Genomic DNA, 16,734 nt, shown 5'->3' on the forward strand with positions numbered 1-16,734 from the left:
ATCTTGTTACCATATATAGCCAAAAATCACGTTGATTAATTATTAATTACACATTTAAAACTCAAATCTGATTTGTGCTCTTAGTATTGGACCATCCCATGACTAGAATGTTTGGTGTGAATTTAATGGCATTATCACAGGTTTTCTCTCTCTTAATTTCTCTTCAATCTGCCCATCATCATCCCACCTTTTGTTGTCCTATGTTTCCAATTTCCTTTTAGATTTATTATGTTGAAAATGAAAGGTGGGAATTTTAGCTTCATGTTCTCAAAAATCATGACAAAAACATTACAGAGAGCCACAATTTTTTTCTGGTTTTGAAATTTCGATCAATTTACTGTCATTTTTTTCTGGGCACTTTTTCATAACTAGGGAAAGGCCTCAAATTTTTTAAAATTTAATTGGATTTTCTCAATTTGCTTAATCGCTGAGTGTTTGTACTAGTTTTGGGATCAATTATTACAAGATTAGAATTTGGGTAGGGTTCAAATTCAAACATTTGAATTGGATTTTTCCCAATTTGCAGATTGCTTGTACTAGCTTTGTGATCAAATTACAGTGTTGTCAACAAGATTAGAACTTTGGAGCAAATTTCAGATTTCTGAAGTGGGTTTTGTTCATGTAGCAGATTTCTGAGTGATTTACAGGTAAAATCAAATAGTTTCTGAAGTGGGTTTTGCTTGGATAATGTAGAAATGTCTTTTATTATGTATTTACATTCATGAAGCTTTGATTGTGAAGCAATGATTTTGGTAGTAATTTGAGGCACACCTAGAAGTAGGTGTTTGATGCCTTGGTGTTAGAATTCGAGCAATCGAACCGCGACACTTGGGTATTGATTAAGGTTATTGGTTTATAGATGCAAGCAATTGATTGATGAATGGTATATAAGAGATGTTTGATGGAATTATGACAATGTCTTTTCATACATTGAACTATCCAATACATTTTTTAGGGAGGACATATAAACATGGCACTTTAAAAAGCTCAAGAGTAATTCCTGCTTTAGCTACTCCCCCTTCTTCAATACTTGTGCACACTGGTGAAAGTGACAACTCTTTGAAATGTGGGGGAAATTATGTTCCAAACATGTCTTTATCAAAGAAAGATTTTAGTACTAGTTCCATACTTAACCAAGGAAATGCAATTGGTGTGATAGGAGGAGTATCTCTTGATTCTACATTAAATTTCGTGAATAAGTTTGCGCGTTGGGGATCGAATGAGGGGAAAGATTGTCCTCCCTTCATTCTTTGTTCTGATCCGCAGCTGATGGAGGAGCTGTTGATCTATGAGAGAAGTTCTTTTCCTTCGTTGTATGCTCAAGTGAGGCCCTCTAATTTGGATCATACTCCGATTGTAGAGAACTTGAAGCGCAAAAGGGCGTTTCTGGAGCAAGGGGGTGCCCAGTGCCTTGTGATGCCTTGTCATTTGTTGCATTCATGGCATGCTGATGTTTCTAATGGATGCAGTGTGACGATTCTTCATATGGCTGAGTGTGTGGCTAAGGAACTTAAGGAAGCCAAGTTAAGGCCTCTTGAAACTGGATGTCCCTTGAGGATTGGTGTGGTTGGTAGTGATGCTGTACTGAAATCAGGGTTCTATCAGGAAAAGCTACAGAATGAGGTATTGGTTTCGATGCTTTGCTCCTTTTACTGTGCACTTCATACATTCTGGATTGAGAATATTGATTAGGAAAGCTTATTTAATGTTGGAATGTGCCATCATCAATTAGGTGGAACTTGCATATTGTTTTGAGTTAAAGACTTAGAATTTGCATTGCTTTAGGATTTTAGGCGCTGATCATGCAAGCTGACACATCATGATATTTTCTGTGAATGAAACATGAACTCAAAGTGCTGAAGTATTTTGATCTTGTGAAGTAACTAAACTCTTGGATGAAACTTGTAGTTATTTAAGTATGAATCGGGACTTATCTTTTTAGTTCAAAAGTTTCATTAATGTTGCTGGAGTTTACATACATTATTGTTGAACCTTGTAAAATGTTGAGCACTAGTCTTTCAAGGTTCTTATTCACATTAATGTGTAGACAATAATCACAATATGTAATGTCCAAAAGTAGAAGTACATATACAAAGAAAACCTGTTTTCAACTCCTTGAATCCTCATCCCACCCTACCTCCCCAAATATAAAATAAGAAGAAAAAAGGTCTTTTGTCCTTCCTCTGCTTTCTTCTTGGAGTCTATAACTCTATAATGATGAAATGTGCTGGCAGTATGATTGGGATATAAGTTTTGGGTTTTGCTGAAATGTACTTAAGTAAACTGTTAAAGAAATGATACATGTGAGTATCTCATGAGTCTTTAAGACTCGTATAAAATAACACATCTCTTCTTGTTCCAGTGCCTTTGCGTTACCACTCCTTAGCCCTTCCTGTTGAACTTCCCATAACATTTGGCATGTTTAAAAGGTTTGTTCTATGCTGATCAATTCAGATAGGGAAAGTTTTGCTTTAGTTATAAGCAGCACTTTGAATTTGAGCAATCTTGTTGTGATTTTCTTTACATTCATTAGGGTTATGAGTAGAGTTTTCTGTTCTATATTGAGTATTGAATTTGCTCTCCTACAACAGTTGAATTAAGCATAGGCTTTTCTGTTGTTAGATGTCTGATGAGTTGCTGCAATTTTCTTGGGCATCAAGTTCTAAGATGCACAACGAAACTCTTTTTTTTTAACCCTGGTTTGCCTGCATTCTGGGGCATCTGTTGAAGTACAATTTGTGTGTATGGTTTACATATGATTTGGTTTTGTAGCTTTGCATTATGAATGTGTGACACTTGATCTCTCTTTTTTAAACCCCTGCTCTTATGAGTGATCAGGGTTAATATAACACCGCCATAATATACCAATAATTCGTGTTCCTTCTGAATTCCTTGGTAGGGATTTGAGGTCGTGCTTCCAGATAAAGCAACCATGGAACACACCGTGCGTCCTGCCATTGAAGCTTTGGACAGGAAAGACATTGAAGGGGCTCGGAACTTGTTAAGAATTGCGCTTCAAGTTCTGTTAGTGAGGGCTGTAAACAAGGTCATCATTGCATCTCATGAAATGCATGAGCTTTTACCCCATGATGACCCTCTGCTTAAGAAATGTATTGATCCAATTGATGCTTTGGTGAGGTCAACTATCAAATGGTCTCAATCTGTGGAAAGAAGTTCTTAGTGAGCAGATCTTATATTTTCATTTAGCAGTATGAATCTGAATTATCATTATGTAAATGCCTCCTCTTATAGCCATTTATTGATGCAGGACTTTGTCAGTTTACAGATTTTATTGAAATTGTATTGATTCAGGCATAGTAGCGAAGGACGATTGTAAGGGCAGACTTAATGGCAAAGTTCTTCAAATGTTTGATATTCCACCCTCTGCAAGTGAAATTCAGTCCATTCCTCAGTTTTTTTTTGGTTCATATTCTCTTATCCAACCATTTCATTGAATGAATGAATTCGTCAAAATCTGATTGTAGATGAACCTAGGCACAGGGGCTGAAATGTCCTAAAGAAAAATGTATTGCGACCTAACTGTTGGGAAATTAGCACGTCTTGGCAATGACAACAGATAGAAACAGGAATACTACCAGAATTTCCCTCTCAATGAAAAAGATCAATCTATGGCATGTACAGTTTATGTATTTCTATGTCTAATACAGTTGCAGAACAAATATCTACACCATCCAAGTGGTATATTGCCAACAAAAACTTGAATGGATTCTAATACGTACACTTCAAGACCTTGGTTCTGCACTTCTGTAACGGTATTTCTAAACTCCCCTAATATACTGTTTCCAAGCTCCGCCTCAAGTACCAAACCCAAATCTAGAGGTACCCCAACATAAAACCAAATCTAATACTCATTTTTTACGCCCACTAGCCAAACCAGGCACCGGGGATTCCTCATCAATCCAATCAGCATATGCCAACAATTTTCTTGGGCCTTTTCCATTTGAATGAGCTCACTCGTGGTGGTGGCAGTTTGTGCTTGGAAGCAGTTGGTTTGAGCGGTTTCTGAGCCTCACTAGGAAAGGCATCCTTGACCAAGGTCTTAGGAGCAGTCTGTGCATTTTCAGATTCTGATGCAAGTACAGGTGCGGATCTTCTTGAATCTGAAACGAAACACGGGAGATATGGTAAGTAGAAAGCCTATTTTTCTTGTATGTGAATAAGTCAAGCATAAACACATCACACATGTATATCCACATAAATACATTAAAACAAAGCTTAAGATTAAAAATAGGTTACAATTAATACAAAAGGCTTCAGACAATGCCCGTGTCAAACAATTTTCAAAGCTGGTGATTAATGCACTGAAACCAGCCTAATATAATATACACATTTGAAACTGAGTCAAACTTTCTGTTTCAAATTTCATGCTTGAAATACTGAAACAAGATTTGTTTTATGAACTTGAAGCAGCAATTTTTTATAGATACATGGTGTTACAGCTACCATCCAAATCATAATGCAATTCATAGCAACAAAGTGAACAAACTGACGATGAATGGTAGCACATAGCTGTGACTAGAAAGCATAGATTGGTCCATAGTCGCCTAAATTTTCAAGGATTGTAGTTGCAATGAATGTGACACACATATTTCAGTTCTCATACATGTCAAAATTTTAGAAACAATAATGCAGTAAGCTACCGTATTGAAGTTTCACATATCTTAGCATAGTAATTTAACAAAGAACTCCAGTCGCAAACTACAGAACACATATACTACATAATTTGCTGAAGGAAAACAGCCAACACAGCCTATTACCTTCTTGTCCAAGAGCATAAATGCCTGTGGAACCATAAGTATTGATGTCAACAATCACTAAGTTTGTACATTGCCTTCTGTTGCTTCTTGAATCAACATCCACTGGCTGAATGTTATTAGCAGAGTTCTCTGTATACAAGTCCTCCCTCCTCTCTGCGTAATAATCTGATTCTCTATGCGAAAAAATACATCGTTCACCATAAGGGCATGTAGGTTGTACCTGCAACTATTCTGACTTTCCTCAGGTAAATGAATAAATTTGCATCTGTCCCCAAAATGGCATCTTCTAGTAAAGTTCCTGCATGGAGTAGTCTTGTACTTGGAATTAACAGTAATAGAGCCTCTATTAGCAGAAAACCGCGCTTCTGAGGGTCTTTCGACTATACTGTAGTTCGTCATAGGAGATTGGTAATCAGTTCCTGATTGAGAAAAAAAACCAGCAACAGAAGGCAGTCTTGTAACTCGCCTGCAGACTAAGTCAGGATCTATCACATATGCACCTGCAAGGCTGCAACAACATTTTATTTCTTTCAATTAATCAAACAGAAAAACAAATTCAATCAGAGTTTAAATTAGCATTTCACAAAATCAAGAACACCCATTGGATTTCTTTTAACAACTCTACACCTTGACAGAATGACAGGAGAAATATAGAACAACTTGAATTCAATTCCCATAATAAGCAGAAATTGGTGAAAAATACATGATCCAAGAAAATTCAGACCCACCCATCTTTCTTGGGGTTAATTAACTCCTAATCTTTCCCAAAACTATCAAATAATTAACACAGACATTAACATATAAGCCGTTTTTCATGATTATAATTGCGACCCACAATCACATATTAACTTAGATTAAACAAAAATCAACACCCCTAAAACCCCTTCATCAAGCTTCTTCCATTTTATCAATTTTCAATCCTTAACACATTATATGAAGCTTCTTCCATTTTATCAATTATAGGTCGGTTGAGTTCCAGTGCCTTTGCGTTACCACTCCTTAGCCCTTCCTGATGAACTTCCCATAACATTTGGCATGATTTAAAGGTTTGTTCTATGCTGATCATTTCAGATAGAGAAGTTTTTTCTTTAGTTATAAGCAGCACTATGAATCTGAGCAATCTTGTTGTGATTTTCTTTATATTCATTAGGGTTATGAGTAGAGTTTTCTGTTTTATATTAAGTGTTAAATTTGTTAGGGATTTGAGGTCGTGCTTCCAGATAAAGCAACCATGGAACACACCGTGCGTCCTGCCATTGAAGCTTTGGATATGGAAAGACATTGAAGGGGCTCGGAACTTGTTAAGAATTGCGCTTCAAGTTCTGTTGGTGAGGCCCGTAAACATGGTCATGATTGCATCTCATGACATGCATGAGCTTTTACCCCCGAGGGAGCCCCAGTTTCTCGTTATGAGAAACACTTTTGTTTCTCATAATGTCATTTTGGAAAATAATGTGATATTTTTCACTGGTGGGACCGCGTATGTGTCATGAGTGGGAGCCCCAAATCTTGACACATATCCCATGAGAAATAAAACTTGTTTCTCACAATGAGAAACAGAGAATTACCCTTTACCCCCTGATGACCCTCTTCTTAAGAAATGTATTGATCCAATTGATGCTTTGGTGAGGTCAACTATCAAATGGTCTCAATCTGTGGAAAGAGGTTCATAATGACAAATCTTATATTTCATAAGCTGTATGAATTCGAATTATCATTATGTAAATTCCTCCTCTTATAGCCATTTATTGACGCAGGACTTGGTCAGTTTACAGATTTTATTGAAACTGTATTAATTTCAGGCGAACAACGATTGTAAGGGCAGACTTGTTGGCAAAGTTCTGCAATTGTGTGATATTCCACCATCTGCAAGTGAAATTCAGTCCATTCATCATATTTTTTATTTGTTCATGTTCTCGTATACAACCAGTCCCTTGAGTGAATGAATTAATCAAAATCTGATTGTAGACAAAGTCCATTTGTGTAACTAGGCACAAAACGTCATAAAGAAAATCGTATTGCAACCTAACTGTTGGGAAATTAGCAAGACTTGACAATGACAACAGATAGAAACAGGAATACCATCAGAATTTCCCTCTCAATGAAACGATCTATCTATAGCATGTGTGATTTATGTACTTCTATGTCTAATAAAGTTGCAGAACAATATCTACACCATCCAAGTGGTATCTTGCTAACAAAAACTTGAATGGATTCTAATACATACACTTCAAGACCTTGTTTCTGCACTTCTGTAATGGTATATCTGAACTCCCTTTATATACTGTTGCCAAGTTCCACCACCAGTACCAAACCCAAATCTAGAGGCACCCCGACATCAAACCAAATCTAATACTTATTGTTGACGCCCACTAGCTGAACCAGGCACCGAGGGTTCCTCATCAATCCAATCCGCATAGATGCCAACAATTTTCTTGGGCCTTTTCCATTTCAATGAGCTCGCTCGTCGTGGTGGCAGTTTGTGCTTGGAAGCAGTTGGTTTGAGCGGATTCTGAACCTCAGCGTTGACCAAGGTCTTAGGACCAGTTTGTGCATTTCCAGATTCTGATGCAAGTACAGGTGCAGAACTACTTGAACCTGAAACAAAACACGAGAAATATGGACATATGGTAAGAAGAAAGCCTATTATTCTTACATAAGTCTAATAAGCATAACCACAAGTATATCCACATATATACATTAAAACAAAGCTAAAAATTAAAGTTTGGTTACAACTAGTACAAAAGGCTAAACACAATGCCTGTTTCAAACAATTTTCAAAGCTGGTGATGAATGCACTGAAACCAGCCTAATATAAATATAGACAATTTGAAATTGAGTCAAACTTTCTGTTTCGAATTGCATGCATGAAATACTGACAAGATTTGGTTTATGAACTTGAAGCAACAATTTTTATAGATACATGGTGTCACAGCTACCATCCATACCATGATGCAATTATTAGCAACAAAGTGAACAAACCGGCGATGAATGCTAACACATAGCTGTGACTAGAAAGCATACATTGGTCTATAGTCGCCTAAATTTTCAAGGATTGTAGTTGCAACATTTAGTTATATTTCTGCACCACCAACAATGATCATTCCCTGGGAATTTCAGATATATAGCCCGTTACATGATTTTACATCTGCTACAGATTGAAATCACAGTTGAAGGGTAAATGCACCCCCCTTCAAGAATTCAAATCATTCAGCTCATTTGCCACGAATGTGTCTCACATATTTCAGTTCTCATACACTCATACATTGATACATCATGTCAAATTGTTAGAAACAATAATGCAGTAACCTACTGTATTGAAGTTTCACATGTTATCTTAGACAGCATAGTAATTTTACAAAGAACTCCAGTCTCAATCTACAGAACACAAATACTTACTAATTTGCTGAAGGAAAACAGCCAAATTTCAAAGTGCACATAAAACACAGCCTATTGCCTATTACCTTCTCTTTTACCATGACTTCTTGAATCAACATCCACTGGTTCTGTATGCCAAAATTTACATTTTTCACCATATGGGCATGTCCTCTTAAAGTTGAACTTGCAGGTTTTATGAGAAAATTTGCATCTGTCCCCGTAATGGCATTTTCCAGTATTCCGAAAATTCCAGCATAATGCTATTCTGTACTTGGATTTACCAGTAACAGAGCCTCTATTAGCAGGAAACAGTGCTTCTGAGGGTCTCTTGGCCATACTGAAGTTTGTAACAGGAGATCAGTAATCAGTTCCTGACTGAGAAAAATAACCAGCAACAGAAGGCGGTCTTGTAACTCGCCTGCAGACTGCAACAACATTTTTATTTCCTTTCGATTGATCAAACAGAAAAACAAATTCAATCAGAGTTTAAATTAGCATTTCACAAAATCAAGAACACCCATTGAATTTCTTTTAACTCTACACCTTGACAGAATGACAGGAGAAATTTAGAACAACTTGCATTGTCTTTTTTTTTTTTAAACAATGTAACAATAATACTGTAACATTTTCAGATAACTAAAAATTCCCAGAAATATAAACCCATAATTAAGAATTCAATTCCCATATAAAGCAGAAATTGGGGAAGAATACATGATCCACGAAAATTCAAACCCACCCTTCTTTCTTGGGGTTACTTAAGTCCTAATCTTTCCCAAAATTATCAAATAATTAACACATACATTAACATCTAAGCCCCTTTTTATGAATTATAATTTCGACCAACAATCACATATTGACTTAGATAAAACATAATCAAGCTTCTTCTATTTTAATTATCAATACTCAATTCTTAACACATTATAGCAAGTTAAATATCATTTGGGTATCTCAATTATAAAATGGCTGAGATTATAAGACTCAAATTACAAATAAAGATAAAAAATTTCTTGCCTGAGATTGGCGAACTCCTTAAGTCTTTGAACAAGAAGGCTTCAAGATTAAGATCATACAAGTATAAGATCATATAAGAATAAGCAATGACGGTATCCGGGGAATAAGCATCGGCTAACTCTGTGGCAGCAGCCGCCCTATCGTAATGATAAACGGCTCGTCTCGCCGTGACCTTCTCTTTCCAAACTTCTGTCACTGCCTCAGCTGTGCTATCTGCAGTGACGGGGAAGTAGGAATAGGAGAGCACTCATCTTGGGGTTGGCTAAGGAAACTATTCTCTGCTTTCTTTGAGAATTTTTAAAGTGATAAATATGCGAGTAATGCAATTGGACAGAAATGGGAGTGTTATTGTTGTTACATTAGAAATTGTTCCGTTTTAAATGTCCTCTTTTTTTCCCGGGAAGAAGAAAAATAATTTATTGTATCAGGATGATTTTTGTATTCCCGTCAAATTGATTATACCTTTCTCATAACGGGTTAATCTTACTTTTTTATAGATGCTTCTTATAATTTAATCATAAACTTACAAATCTCGTTCATTAAATCATTCATGAGACTTCCAACATTAGATTTTATTAAGTTGAATGTACTTGTTATGCACTATATACCAAAGAAGTTCTTAGCAACAGCTATAGTCATTTAAAAGTTCGGTTGTACTCCCTGTTGGAAATTCTCGACGGAAAAACAAAGAAAAGAAAGAGAAAAAAAAGTGAAAAAAAGTTCCGAATGAAAAGAAAAAGAGTGTTTTTCCTTAGTTATATTACGCATATTGTAGTACTTTAATACTGTAATACTTAGTTGAGAAAGTGAGAGATGGGTTTTATACCACAGCACACGCGCACCTAGTCGGGTTGACCTCGAGACTTGAGGAATGCAATGCGTGGGTGGGCCTCTTTAGTTTTGGTTTGATTTTATTCCTTTTTTGAACTGGCCTTGTTTTTGGAATATTGTAATTAGTAACGATATTTTCTAGCGGTTGGGATTCCGGTTGTTATGCCTTGATTGTTGCTGACTGTTATAAACTTAATGGGTGTTTAATTGCGCCATTAAGTGACCGTTTTACCATTTTCTTATGCGGGACGTTGGCTTCTACTCTACTATATTCACCAACCTTCGATCTCAACATCAGAAACACGGCAAATACTCTCATACATCCTCACTTCTTTAAACATTAAACACACTAGTATCCTTTATGGGCAAGTATTCTGAGTTCCAATCGAATTTGTGAGTACACACAAACTTCGGCACCGTGCTTATCCTGAAAGGCGGCTACTTCACGTTTATTGAATCAGGGGTAGCGCGGAATCATCTTTTAGGTCATTGGTTCACCACAACACAACCATTGTCAGGTTCCGCAACATCAAGAAAAGTAATTTATGTTTTTTTAGGAAACGGATGGAGTAACTTAGATTGCTTAAGAATATTTCCATAACAACAAATCCTGTATAGTAATGTATAAGGCAGACTTTCGTTTAATTTTATTGAAAAATGGTCAAAGGATAACTTTAACAATGTATACTTTATAAAGGCTTGTATGATTATTTAATTAATACGTCATGAGTATTTTTTAAAGGTAAAAATTGTGTTTTAAAAAATGGTAAATTCCACCTATTAAGAAATAATTAAAATGCAGCTAGTAAAGGTAGGGGTATCTGTTCGGTTTAGATTTAGGCCAAATCCGATCCGATCTGAAATATAATTTGGTTATAAAATTTCCAATTCGATCCGATCCGAATTTCATTTCCAATCCAATTCGAATTAAAATTCGATTATTTGGATCCGATTCAAAAAATCCGAATTAAAATACGTTAATTTTCAGCGCCTTTTACGATTATGAAAATAAAAATGCAATATAAAAGTAAGAATTGTCTAAGCCTTAATATGAATACAAGTCTACAAAATCTTGCTTAAATTAAATAGTTCAACAAGGCTTCAAAATAGTAACATCTAGTCATCAATTTATTTTATACACCCTTCGTTTTTAAATACTTGCTCTACTTTTCATTTTCGGCCGTTTTTAAATACTTGCTTCATTTTTTTATATTGAAAGTTTTTACAATATTTAATTCATTTCTCACAACTAATGGGACCCAATAGAATTATATTTTATTACTTTTAGATTCGCTCTCTTCCAATTTACCTTCCACTAACCCCACTACCTCCATATTTCATTACTTTCTCCAACTTCTCCTAAAACTCCCCGCATGGAGAAATGGAGCAAGTATTTAAAAATGGAGGGAGTAGTAAGTATTTGGACTAAACTCCAAAAGCCCAATTTTCAAAGTAGTCCATATTCATTACAAGCTTAATTTTACAATTCTGTTTGAATCCAATTAGAGTCAATCCAATCCAATCCGAAAATTCAAATTTTCAAAAAATCTCAATCCGATCCGATTTAAAGTTCAAATCCAATCCAGTTAATGATTCAGTTTGGATTGGATTGAATTTCGATTTTAATCTAAATTATGGTCACCCATTAAAGGGAAACGGGGCCTATCCCCTCGAGTGCACCAAAAAAAAAAAAACAAAAAAAAAAACCTGTTAAACGGGCAAAAGTAACCCTGTTTTGGAAACGGATAGAGTACACAGTGAATAAATAAAAACAAACGTACAAAAAACAACTGGAAATCGGATTGTTTAAGGCACCCTTCTTGAATAAGGGTCTATCAGAAACCAAAGAAGAGAGATCGAATTGGAAGAGGTGATCCGAGCAACTGACGAAACAGATTGAAAGGTAGAAGATTATAGAGGATCCATGTCTCAACAGCTTTTTGAGCTTCTTTCTTCTCTCCTCAATGAGGTATACACCATTAATCTTTTCCATCTGTCAATTTTACACTTGCTAAACTCTTACAATCTACCTTGATTTTGTTGGAATTCTCTTAATTTTGAATTGGGTACTTACAATTTGTAGATTTAGTGGAATTCAATTAATATTGAATTGGGTATTTTAAATTTTGTAGAATGTGTAGAATTTTAGGTGATTGAGTTGATAGAACATGTTGGATTTAGACATTAGTAATACACCCTTTTGGATTTTGATGTTTTGTACTCAAATTTCACATCTTTTATTTGAGGAAGTTAGTCAATGTAACATGTTAATGGAGCTGGTAATTGTGGTAAGGGGAGAACTAATGACTGGGTTTTGCTTCATCTATTGGCTGAGAAAGCAGTTTGGGTTACTAAGATTTGAACAGAATTAGTCATAGTTTAAACTCAAACTATTATAGGAAACGACTTAGGATTGGAATTGTGTCGTTAATGGATCGTGGGGATTGTACAATTTATTCAACCTCGTGTGGTTATGCCTGAAACTTACAGATTTGTTTCAAGCATTTGGTCCCTGTGTAAGCGGTGTCTAAATTAGCTTGGACTTCACATGATTTTGATCATTCCTTGTTGCCGTGGAAGAAGATTTTTTTTAATATAATTTCCCCTTGACTCAGCCCCTTTGGTGGAGCTTGGCTCTCGTACGCAGTGTTCCAATCAACTTGAAATCAGATAATATTTTCTTATTTCTCCTTGCTGCAGCTGTAGAGCTCTATCTAACAATTGTTTCTGAACAAAATACAGCAAGGGGCCATGGGGCTGTGGCATCTAATTTGATCATGCTCAAGGTTCTGTATCTAATTTACCTAATTACTCTAGTTGCATGATGTCGCATAACTCACATCTTTCCAATATACTTTGTCCCTGAACCAGCCTACTTTTGTCCAGTTTATTTCACAAAAGTCATTAGATTAGAAGCTATGGTGACTTGGTGAATATAAGTATATTACAACAGAACCATTCTATAAAAATTAACATTTTGTTTGGATAGAAGGAAATGAAAAGAAAAGAAAGGAAAGGAAGAGAAAGGGAGGGGGACAAACTCTCTTGTTTGGGTAAAGGATTGGGGGAAGGAAGGGAAAGGAGAGGGAGGGATCCATTTTCCCTCTCTCTTTAATAAGCATTTCTCCAAATTTGGAGAGATTTGGAGGGAAAATGGAGCTCACCTCCCCCTCCCTTTCTTCTCTCTTCCCTTCCTCTTCTATCCCTCCCCTTCCTTTCCTTCCTTGTTTCCTATCCAAACAAAGCGTGAGGCTCATATTTTGTAGCTTCCACAGTCAAATCATGAAACCTTCAGTAAGTCAGTCGGGTTTAATAAAGAAATTCCTGAAAGGGAATTATTTGGTCCATTTTGACTTTTGACTTACTATTATTGTGATATTCTATCTGTTCTTTTAAGCATTTTGGGACTAAGCTGCTGTTGTTGCTGTTGTTGTTATTCTATCTGTACTTCCCCTGATTGTAGCTGCTAGCTCCTGTTATTCTTTAATTGTAACTTAATTTTCTATCCATTACTTGAAACCTAGGCATTAATCCAGCTGTCCTTGGCAATCTCAGTGCTTTTTTTCAGTTTACTTGTTCCAATAAATCTCTTTGAATTAAGGGTCCATTGTTTGTCCAAGAATCAACCCATGCAGTTAAGTAGCTGGAAATTGCAGTGCTTCTTATGATTGAGGGTTGAAAAAAAGGGAAAAATTGTTAGAAGTTAACCTTTTAAATGACATTTTTTTTGTCAAAAACTACCTTATAAAAAAAAAAAAAATTGTGAGAACATACCATTTAAACAAAATTTTTTGCGAGGACATACCACTCACCAAATTTTCAAGTTTGACCTCAAAAACACGGCGTTGACCAGTCATGTGCCGATCACGTGACTTCATTAAACCCTTTTTTTTTTTTTTTCTTGTTTCCTATTCTTTTCCCTCATCTTTTTCACCACTTACCCCTTAATGATACCCAATACCTTCTCTCTCCTCAATTTATCTCTCCTCTAACACTATGTTTGGATAACACTAATGAACGGAAAGGGAGGGGAAAGGGAGGAGGTGACCTTCCATTTCCCCTCCAAATCTCTCCAACAATGGAAGGATTTGGTTTATTAAAAGGGGAAGGAAAATGGATCCTTCCAATTCCCTTCCGTTCTCTCCTTACATTAGGTATCCAAACAAAGGATGATGCATCCTTTCTTTTCTCCTCCTCCTTTCCCTCCCTTTCTCTCTATCCGAACATAGTGTAAAAGCATTCAATCAAAATTTCTTCTAGAAATTGAATCTTTGTAGAAATTACAGACGACAAGTCTAAATATCTTAATTCGAATATGTATGTTACTTTAATTTTTGAAAATTTAAGTGTAGTGGTTGTTTGACAAATTGTGTAACTATATTAGAGTTTAATTGGGGATTTCTGTATGTTAATATTTCTGGCCTATTCGTGCAGGTCAATGGCATCTTTAAATAGTAGTTGGTCCCTCTTGCTTCCCGTGCTTGCTTTAGCTTTCCATTTCTCTATGACTGCACCTTTAATCATGTTTAATAGTTGGAGAAACTTAGATGCAAAGCCAAAAAAAAATAAAAGAAAAATTGATAGCACCAAATAAGTAGTACACTTACCTTAATTGTGGTGGTTAAAGTCCTAGCGTGTAGTATAATTTTCTTCAATGTAATTTAATTTTTGACATCCTTTGCTACAGTAGATCGATGGAGTTATTGCAGGAGGGGATGAATTGAGGAGAGAGAAGGTTAGTCAGGGGTAAGGTGTGAGAAAGATGAGGGAAAAGAATAGGAAAAACGGAAAAAATTGGGTTTAATGAAGTCACGTGACCGGCACATGACTGTTCAACCGCCGTGATTTGAGTTCAAACTTGAAAATCCGGTGAGTGGTAGGTATGTCCTTGCAAAAAAATTTGTTTTAATGGTATGTTCTCACAAAAAAAAAAAAAATTATAAGGTAGTTTTTGACAAAAAATGTCATTTAAAAGGTAGTTTCAACAATTTTTCCAAAAAGATATTAGTGAGTAATAAAAATCCTATAAGCTGAGGATAAAGGAAGTGGGTTGAATCTTTTGTACCCTTCTTATTGTTGGAGATCAAATTCAATCTGACAAAACAAAACACTGATCTGGTGCTCCTTGCTGGCATGAAAGAAAGTACAAACAAGCTGTACTGTGCCTTACTAGCTCATTGCTTATGAGTGATGAACTTACTTCAGTGAAATTTCTCTCTTGGCTACTGGAAGACAGTTCCATACTGGAGTTTCATGCTTGCTTGATTTCATATTCTCCTTTGGACCAGAAAAGAATCTTTGATTGTTTGCTTTTAATTGTACACTCTATTTGTTTAAGCCTTAGATAATGTCAGCTTTGTAATATTTTGATGTTGATATCTCATATTGTCCTTACAGTAAACAAAGAGGCCAGCACCTTGCGCTTTAGCACTGTGCTCTAATACCTCTTACAGATACCAGTTAAGACTTTCTATATTCCCTTATAAGGAAAGATGTGTCTCTTTGGTATGATAATTGAGCATCAATGTTCTTTGTTGCGTACTCTGTTTAACACATTTATGCATTCAAAGTGAAGACACTAGTAATTATATGGGGAAACTACAGTTGGTAATATTTTGTTAATCTGCTTTCTGAAGAGATTCGCCAACTGGTTTTGAAGTTTTAATTTGTTTAAATGTTCCTTTTCTTTTATTATAATACTCTTTTTTCTGGGAGGCAATAGTTGTCTTTTACGGTGTATATTCAATCCCCTGATATTTGTATTGCTGGATTTATTTCCCCTTCAAAATCACTCATTGCGGCCTGCTGTGTAGGTGGAGTCATTATCAAATGAAGAAGAAGTTGATTTACGTGCTAAAATTGAAGCACTTAAATCAGAAGTTACAAAAGTACCTTCTCAATCTCAACAACATACTGATGATGAGGTATCTTCCTTCTCTTGGGACTTTTTCCTTGCAAAATTGGGTTTGAGGTACTTGATTCTCATCATCTGTTGCTTGTGTCACTCAGTTGGAGCTGGCCAGTAAAATGGATAATTTGTCATCGAAGCTTGATGAAGTGGATAAGATGATTTCATCTACAGATCCTCAAGTAAAATCACTATTGAGTAGTACTGCTGATGTATGGATGCCTGTTATAACAGCTACTTCAGAGGAACGTCGTAAATTTTCATCATCAGTTGAAGGTCGAGAGCCTGAAGTAAAAGCAAACGCATCCAAAAAGACACCGTAGGGCAATTATGCCTTATAAGTAACAATTTTATGCAAATGCAATGATTCACTCCATTTGGTACTATTTTGTATGTTTCGGAGAAAAAGTACTTATTTGCTGTTTGTAAAATAAGCACATAGCATGCTGGACAGTTTCTTCATTCCTTTGTAAATTCAATATATGAGCCTAACATCCTTTCTGATATATGTACGTATATACTATGTACATGCCTTTAAGTAACAAGTCCATGATCTATGTGACTGTTTTGTGTCAATTTATTCTGCCTTTCTGGTGTTCTAAAATTATTCATTTGAAGTTGTTCAAAATTCATTGGCTACTTTACAAACTCTTTCAAGTCTCTGAGATTGTTTCACACAAGCTTACTATGAAACATCAGAAGTTGTGAACTGTTAAACATCGCCCGCAAATTCCTACATAAAGCCCACAAAATAAGAGTGAAATGACACTTTTGCCCTCAAACTAAAAAACACAATTTCTCTCTCTACTCTCTACTTCCACTTTCTCT

At 35.8% G+C, this 16,734-nt stretch overlaps 3 protein-coding genes across 6 annotated transcripts; 2 read left to right on the forward strand and 1 right to left on the reverse strand.

Annotated features, from left to right (window-relative positions):
* Positions 1-3,380, forward strand: LOC110698678. Of its 4 annotated transcripts, none has more exons than XM_021876177.1 (3): positions 1-140; positions 527-1,623; positions 2,900-3,380. In XM_021876177.1, exons 2-3 carry the CDS (start codon positions 895-897, stop codon positions 3,179-3,181), a joined length of 1,011 nt encoding a protein of 336 aa, XP_021731869.1. In that variant the 5' UTR covers positions 1-140; positions 527-894; the 3' UTR covers positions 3,182-3,380. The 4 variants fall into 4 exon arrangements, with proteins under 4 accessions (XP_021731869.1, XP_021731871.1, XP_021731868.1 ...); XM_021876179.1 differs by lacking the exon at positions 1-140 and having other exon boundaries at positions 147-647; positions 956-1,623; XM_021876178.1 differs by lacking the exon at positions 1-140 and adding an exon at positions 153-244.
* Positions 3,381-7,134: 3,754 nt separating this feature from the next.
* Positions 7,135-8,492, reverse strand: LOC110698972 (zinc finger CCCH domain-containing protein 56-like). The gene is made up of 2 exons (XM_021876476.1): positions 8,243-8,492; positions 7,135-7,376 (listed from the first exon to the last, which is right to left on the reverse strand). Exons 1-2 carry the CDS (start codon positions 8,490-8,492, stop codon positions 7,135-7,137), a joined length of 492 nt encoding a protein of 163 aa, XP_021732168.1.
* A 3,242-nt stretch (positions 8,493-11,734) lies between these two features.
* On the forward strand, positions 11,735-16,484 carry LOC110698680. The gene is made up of 3 exons (XM_021876180.1): positions 11,735-11,967; positions 15,812-15,922; positions 16,008-16,484. Exons 1-3 carry the CDS (start codon positions 11,923-11,925, stop codon positions 16,227-16,229), a joined length of 378 nt encoding a protein of 125 aa, XP_021731872.1. The 5' UTR covers positions 11,735-11,922; the 3' UTR covers positions 16,230-16,484.
* Positions 16,485-16,734: the final 250 nt, after the last annotated feature.

This window comes from Chenopodium quinoa, unplaced genomic scaffold, assembly GCF_001683475.1.
Source record: "Chenopodium quinoa cultivar QQ74 unplaced genomic scaffold, ASM168347v1, whole genome shotgun sequence".
Classification (NCBI taxonomy): domain Eukaryota; kingdom Viridiplantae; phylum Streptophyta; class Magnoliopsida; order Caryophyllales; family Amaranthaceae; genus Chenopodium; species Chenopodium quinoa.